Source organism: Taurulus bubalis (assembly GCF_910589615.1).
Source record: "Taurulus bubalis genome assembly, chromosome: 2".
Taxonomy (NCBI): domain Eukaryota; kingdom Metazoa; phylum Chordata; class Actinopteri; order Perciformes; family Cottidae; genus Taurulus; species Taurulus bubalis.
In genome coordinates, this window is record NC_136590.1 from 20,476,397 (window position 1) to 20,484,043 (window position 7,647).

The 7,647-nt window shown below is 42.6% G+C and overlaps 1 protein-coding gene across 2 annotated transcripts; it reads right to left on the reverse strand.

Annotated features, from left to right (window-relative positions):
* Positions 1 to 5,451: 5,451 nt before the first annotated feature.
* On the reverse strand, positions 5,452 to 7,130 carry egr2b (early growth response 2b; the record flags this gene model as incomplete). Of its 2 annotated transcripts, none has more annotated exons than XM_079233911.1 (2): positions 5,452 to 6,628; positions 6,968 to 7,130. In XM_079233911.1, 2 exons carry the CDS (start codon positions 7,128 to 7,130, stop codon positions 5,457 to 5,459), a joined length of 1,335 nt encoding a protein of 444 aa, XP_079090037.1. In that variant the 3' UTR covers positions 5,452 to 5,456. The 2 variants fall into 2 exon arrangements, with proteins under 2 accessions (XP_079090037.1, XP_079090036.1); XM_079233910.1 differs by having other exon boundaries at positions 6,953 to 7,130.
* Between the last annotated feature and the right edge of the window lie 517 nt (positions 7,131 to 7,647).

The following is a 7,647-nucleotide window of genomic DNA, read 5'->3' on the forward strand; positions in this document are numbered from 1 at the left end:
AGGAAAATATTTACTGTCGGACCAACACATTTCAGCTCTTCATCATCAGGATCATCCATAAAGTATACGAGCAAATGGCTTTCCTCTCACGCTGATTTGCCCAGAAGGAAGAGGGTAACAATGCAATAACTCAAGTGTGAAACGTTTACTGTGATTGAAGAATAAAGTCACCTGTGGAATGTTCTTTTATTTCTCGTCTCAACATCAGTGAGTGGTGAAGAAATGAGACTCGGGCCACACGTAATGCTGATGTTTCACTTGTTGCACAAGGCGATAATGTGTTCCATTACTTTAATGAACAAAGTGTAATTAATGCATTTGCATTTATTTACACAAACACTGATTATATTACATTCTTTTATTTTAGGATATGTAGTTGTATTAGATGAAATAGATAACGATAATAACGGAACTGATCATGTTTTGAGGAGATTTAAGTTTCATGATTATCACTGTTGACCCCAGTCGGGAGTCCGTGCATGTACAACGCGGTAGGATGAGGATTAATGTTACACTGTAAAAATAGGTGTTTCTGTCATATTTAAGGCTTGGGTAGAAGAAAGTAAAATGAGTCATGAAACATGGAGTGAAATCCTTGAGTCTGTGCAGGAGAAGAGACTGAGGGAGGACTTAACAGCCAGCAGGACAATGACCCTCAAACAAAGTCCGGTCCAGACAGAGAGAGCTTCAAGAAAAGCAGAGCAGAAAGGTCAACGTCCGGCCAGGCCAAGTCTTCTCCCACACTCCGACACAATAGAGGGATTTGTGGCAGTGCTTAAACACTATTGTTACATTTGTACGTTTAATCTCGCTGTAAAGTGGAATATTTAAACAAATATCCACATCTGCTGGAAAATCTTCCACTGAAATAATTGTTCTTCTGTTTAGAGTCTTTGTGTCACATTACTTCACTCAAGTAAAATATCATTTATTATCGTGCTTATATCCACGTCTGCATGTCCACACATACGCATGCTCAGAGGCTGTCAGTCAGACAGAGTCTGCATGCAGAGGACACAGTGACACAGACACAGTCTGGTCAGCGCGGCTCATATTAAATGCAATTATCCTCAATTTGCAGTGTAAAGTCTATCAGTGTATCAGCATGGGGAATACTTGCGGTGCAGCTCGAACAAGAAAAGCCTTTTATTGGCGGCCAGCAGATTGCAGATACGTGTCTTTTCCCCTGACCGTATCCTCCTCTCTGAATGTAATGGTCATAACGACTGGGTACATTTATTGGGAAATGTTCCGTGATGTGTGAACATCAGACAACACCAGCATGAGCATCAACATGGTGATGAGAGCCCTGCAGGTGCAGAGTGACCATCGTGCACAAAAACATAACTCGGTCTACAGGACTCAGAAGCCTCCAGTTAGCGTTCATAACCAGCACATATCATTCCATAAACACACTGTACTGTGTCCTGAATTACGTGTTTATTTGTGTATTTATGTTTCCAAATATTTTATTCAGATATATTAAACTTATTTATTTCACATTTGTAGTTTCCTTCTTTTGTTCTATATTTACATTGTTGATACATCTTTTCTTTTTAATATATTTCTTAAGATATATTTTTTAATTGTCTTTCTTCTACTCAATATTCATGTTTCTTATATATCCTATATCATGTTTATAGTATTTCTTGTTTGTTTTGATATTTTGTTTCTATATACTGCATTTATGTTTCTTGTACATGATTTTTTTTTTCTTCTATTCTATATTTATTTTTCTTGTAGGTCAGGTAAAAAATCTATGTGGTGCAACTTAAAAACGTAAATTCAATTGCTGCCTTAAACTTTCAAGTAGAGTCAAATTGGATTTAAAATTCGCTACAACTCATAATTTTCAGTTTACTTTAGCTTTGTATTGCTCTCTGTAAATTCACATGACTGTATATTACATGTTTATTTAACTTAGCAATGCAAGTTCAAAAGATATACAACTTATTATCATGCATTCGGTTCACTGGGTCCAACTATTGATTTCAACTCTCATATTTTAGTTAGAAGGAAGTCTTGACATTACTTTACCTAAAAGTATGCATAGTTTCAAATGACAATTTAAAGTTACACCATGTCTTGTGGCAAAAATCGTATTAAGATTAAATCTTTTTATCTTATTATTATAATAATAATAATTATTATTATTATTATAATAATTAAATCATATTAAATCGTATCGTATTTTTGACAGTATAGTAATTCATTGCTAGTATTTACTATTCTATATTTTGTTGTATTTTCACTTTTTAAATGTTTTTTGATTCTATATTTATGTTCCTTGATTTTTGCAATACTTGCCTTTTATTAAAAATCCTTATTTCTCTTACTATGTTTATATTACGCACCAATAAACAAATTCTTTGAATGTTTCCTGCTCTAATGCTCATACGAAGGGTAAGAGCAGAGCGTTACCGGCCTGTCGGAGGAGAGGGGGCGGAGCACAGGGGGCCCTTTGTGCAGCTCCTCATACTCTACAGTACTGCTCTCTTGTTCTTGTGGTCAAAGCCGGCGTCAGAAGAATAAAGATGTCACAGATTATCGCGCAGGCTTCAAGAGCTTCCTAAAAGCAAAAGTCTGGCACTTGTGCTCGTTGGCCATCTTCCCCGGAATCAATCCAGAAGATGTATATCCCTTTAATCTGTGTGTCCAGTGCAGGGTCAGGCCTGAGACACATCTGTTAGAAAACTCCTTCCATCATCTCAAAGCTGCTTTATTCACACCCTGGACACTTTAATGGATGTCTAAAGGAACTAAAGAACGTAATCTATCCCCACATAGTGTCAATGCCGTACGGGTGTATATGGTAAACAATCTAAACAATATACATCACCATGTCACTGACATAAAGACATGATCAGTGCATGAAAAAAACACTGTTTTTGCCCGAGGTCTCGCCTCTTAAAATGCAACATCTTGGTCATAGACCTTCGGCCAGCCTCCAACTCCCAATACGAGGGAACGTTCTAAAACTGGAACCACACGCTGGAGCAGGATCACAATCAGCAAGACCACAATCTAACAAAATATATTTTGTAGATATAAATATATATAATGGATGTAAATATATATCTAGACAGGCAATGCAAACACATGTTTTTTTTTTATCAGTAAACGTCACTGTCTTGGACTGTAAACTTTATATTTCCATTTTTCTATTGTATGTTGGAATTTTCATATATTTGTCTCCATTATTGTTGATGTTCCCGTGGTTCTATAGAGCATCTTTAAAGACGTCGCTTCATGTCGTGAGTTCAAGGCCTGACAATCGTTCGGGTTGTGTGTCGGCAAGAGTCCTTTGGACATGATAGTATGGCGATACAGGGGTTATCGTTCAATATACTGGAAGCAAGGCCATATATTGAGATTTAAAAACTGCCATAGAATAAAGAACTGGTGGCAATTTGCATGAAAAAAGAGTTTACTTTTTGTCTGCAGTCTGAACAGCGAGCCATCTCAGTCCCTGCAAGGTCTCTTTAAGAGATCGCACACACACTTTACAAATCAAATAGAGTATATAATCATTCATTACATTTTATATTGTGTTTTTGAAAATTGATACATTATCACATAATATCCAGATTTTCTTACACACCGAGCAATGACCAGATGTTTCTGCTCTGGTTGTTGCTTTGTTCACATAAAGTAAATTGTTCTGATGCATGGCTAAAGTTTACTCTCCAGCTTCAGTATTAACTTGGTTCCATTGTGTACTTAAACTGCACCACAACTAAAGAACCACATCCTGGTGTTTATGGTTATAAAGACATTTAGCAAAGAGAATGGAAACAGGTGACCACAGCTGCCCACTCCAGAAAGGTGTTGAGTCACAACAACTGATACAGACAGACGCAACATCACAAATTCAAACACACACACACACACACACGCACACACACACACACACACACACACACACACACACACACAGGACACAATACTTGTTTTAAATTCTATATCAGCTGGTAAAAGTTTGAACGATTAACAGCTTGTTCATTTTTGAATTTTCAAGGAGCAAATTCAAATATTTATAATTCACAATGTTCCTAAACACGGAAGTCATTGCCTTCGTATTTTATTCTGGGATGTTTTGGTTTTAGCACCCTGAGAGTTTTGTTTTAATGAAATACTTTTGTAGGCTGATTTCAGTATTTTACACCCAATATATTTAATGTAAAGGCTTAAAAATAAATAAATAGATTAACAAATAAATGTAAATAAATCTTTCTCCACCAGAAGCTTATTCAAGGAAATGTGGGGAAGGCTATACGCAGCATTTAGACCTACAGGGGAATAAACATAGATTAACTGTTTACTAAATAAATGCATCGGTTCTGCCTGAATACGTCCATCTGTACTATTATATATTACACATGTATTCGCTCTTCTTTTAAAACTTTTTTTAAAAACGGATCACATTGGTTGTATTTTAAGTAGTTTGACTTGACAGTTTGTAAAAACTATTTGTCATCTTCACGTTGACAAAGTGCTCATAGATCGTCACCTGTTTACAACCTAAAGTGGTCCCTAAATAAAAGAGTGTGCGTGGGACTCAGAACGCCGCGCGTGACGCACGGCGGGGTTTACCCCATGATATTCCATCATCAACAGCTTTGCAAGTGTTTTATTTTTAAATATAAATACAAACAATTGTATTCACCACTTTCAAACCGCGACGTTTGGGTTCCTTGAACGCAGCTCGGGCTGACCCCTCGTTGAGCTCCAGTTAGTCACGAGTAATAAAGCAAAGAGTTGCCAGCTGTGTTTATCATCCACATATATTTAATAAGTCTCCATAGACACACCACAACAAAAGAAGTGTATGAGTTCAACATATTTACACCCCAACATTGTTTTACACGTGAACCACAACTGCTTGACACTTGAAGTTACACGAGACGAAATGCGTACAAAAATAGAATGTTTTCCAACTTTACATATTAAAGGACAAATATACATTGCATTAGAAGCGTCCTTGAACCGGTCAGTGTACACAAAGACACACAGCAAGGCACTAAAGGGGACACATAGTGATCAACAAGCATGTTAGAATGAACACTTTGTCAATCCAATAACTTAGAACAGTTGCTTCAAAGCGTTATTGCAGTTATTTCACTTTTAAACGCGCAGCCTGTTGCGCGCTCATGTGTTTGGCGATATTTAATAAAACAACCCACTTTATATTACAACCGCCTTTATGAATTAATTGCTATGTTTACTTTTGTTTTCAGTAGACTGTACAGGCAAAGTGCATTCGTGTCAGTCTTTCCGTCGGTTCCGGATCAGGGACGGGTGGATGTGCGTAATTGCGTATACGACCGCACAGAAGTTGTTGCTCGATTCCATCCTGGTGTTTAGGCTGCTATATCACAACCGTTTCAGAATCATTATTTAATAGTTATTTTTCTTTTAAGAGGTTAGTGTGCGTCAACGACGTTTTCCAGGGGAAACTATGAACACATCCCGCTAGTTGCGCTGATGGCGCCAGACTGCCGCTCCACCCCGGAGCTGCTGGACGAGGAGGAGGACGAGGAGGACACGGTGGAGGACTTCCTCTCCTTCTGCCGCAGGTGGATCTTAGTGTGTCTCTTCCTCTCGTCGCTGCGGGCGAATTTGCGGCCGCAGAAGTCGCACGCGAACGGCTTTTCTCCCGTGTGCGTGCGGATGTGCGTGGTGAGGTGGTCGCTGCGGCTGAAGTTGCGCATGCAGATGCGGCACTGGAACGGCTTGTGTCCAGTGTGGATGCGGATGTGTCGAGTCAGTTCGTCGGAGCGGGAGAACCGCCGGTCGCAGCCGTCCGCCGGACACGGGTACGGCCGCTCGTGGATGGGCGTCTTGCTGGGTCTGTTCGGGTACTTTCTGGGCCGCAGGATCGGCCTCAGGGGCAGGTTCTGAGGGCTGTAGGCAGAGGGGAGCCTCGGCGGCCCCCCCTCGGAGCCGCCACTGCCCGGACCCAGCGTAAAGTTCCTAATAGTGTTCAGCGGGGTCAGGGGTGGAGGGACGCGAAATGGATCGAGCGGACATGGACCAAACGGTTTCCGGTCTTGGATCCCCGCCGTGTGCATGTCCCTCTGGCATGCGGGCTGGAAGAAGCCCGAGTAGTCGGGGATGATGGGGAAGAGCCCCGGCGCCTCCACGCTGCCGGGCTGCTTGGGCGAAGAGTATGAGGGCGGAGGATAAGAGGCGATGGAGCAGGTGGAGGTGGACAGAAACGCAGAGGGGTCCTGGTACATCTCCCCGCAGCCGGAAGAGGAGTACGGAGGCGGAGGGGAGTACAGGTGATGGTGGTGGTCCATCTCTGCCTGGTTCTGAGCCGCCATGGTGCAACTCAAATTTCCGCTGGAGTGAAAGTGATTGGGAGATCCCGAGGAAGCCGGAGAGGAGGACGCCGAAGAGGAGGGAGGAGGAGGAGGCGGCGGTTGGGCCACGTTGAAGATGCCCGAGACGATGTTGATCACTCCCTCGGGGTTCCAGTTACCTGGATACTGCGAATCGATGGAGAACTTCCCCATGTAGGTGAAGGTCTGGTTGCGGTGGGCTGCGGCCTGAGAGAAGCCGCTGGAGTAGGGGGAGAGGTCCAGAGAGCGCTTATCGACGCCCATGTCTGCGCCCATCATGCCGTCTGCGGACAAAACACAAGAACGGCTCGTTAGGAAGGCAACACACTTGTTCAATATATATGTATATATATATATTTATAATATATAGTTATATATATAGAGGAAGGTCACTAGACAGCAAAGTGCTTCAAGTGAGGAGGAAAGCCGGTGCGTCTCGTTTCCATTACGCACGGACTCTGGTCCCATCATGCAATTATACTTTAAACATGTTAGCGAACTTTAAAAAATATATTATTATGACAGGCAATTTTTTCTCATCATTTTCTGAAGCTAGACAACTTTTCATAGAAGAGACCAATTGGCCATTTGTCTTCAAGATACTCCACACAGCGTCCTCTCACCTGCCACATTGATCTGGTCGTAATGAGCTCCCAGGTCGCTGTTGGGGAAGATCGCCACGGAGGTCGCCAAGCTGGAGCCGAGGTCCTCCACCGAGTACCCGCTCTCGGGATGCACAAACCCCCCGAGATTCAGCGGCACTTTCTCCAGAGTTTTAGCCGTCATTGTGGAGAGAGAGAAAAAAAAGTACCGCTTCTGAAGCTCTCTCTCTCTCTCTCTCTCTCTCTCTCTCTCTTTCTGTTCTTTTCCTGAAAGCTACTTTGATAACACACCAGTGAGGCAGTGGGTCACTGCATGTCTGTGTCTGTCACCGGGTGAGAGGATGAGCTCAGCGGGTCTCTGGCGCGCTTCATGCGCTCTGGGTGATAAAAGTCAACACCGTGTAAAGTGACTCGTTTTTTGGGAACGGGGGCCCTCGCTCTAGTATGTTTATATGGGGAACCTTTTGAACGCGGGCTGCTACGTCATTACCCAAATATGGAGTGGGAGGGGTGGAGGGAGAGGCGCTGCCGACGCCGGTTGGCCGGCTGCCTCCGTGACGATTTCAAAGGGAATCACTTGTCAATGGAGAGCCCGCTCCAGGAGATAACCCGACTCTTTCCACTGGCCGCAAGACAGAGATAAACTGCCATAAAACAACACGGCGACAGAATATAACACAGTGAGCCCACATGGCTCTAAT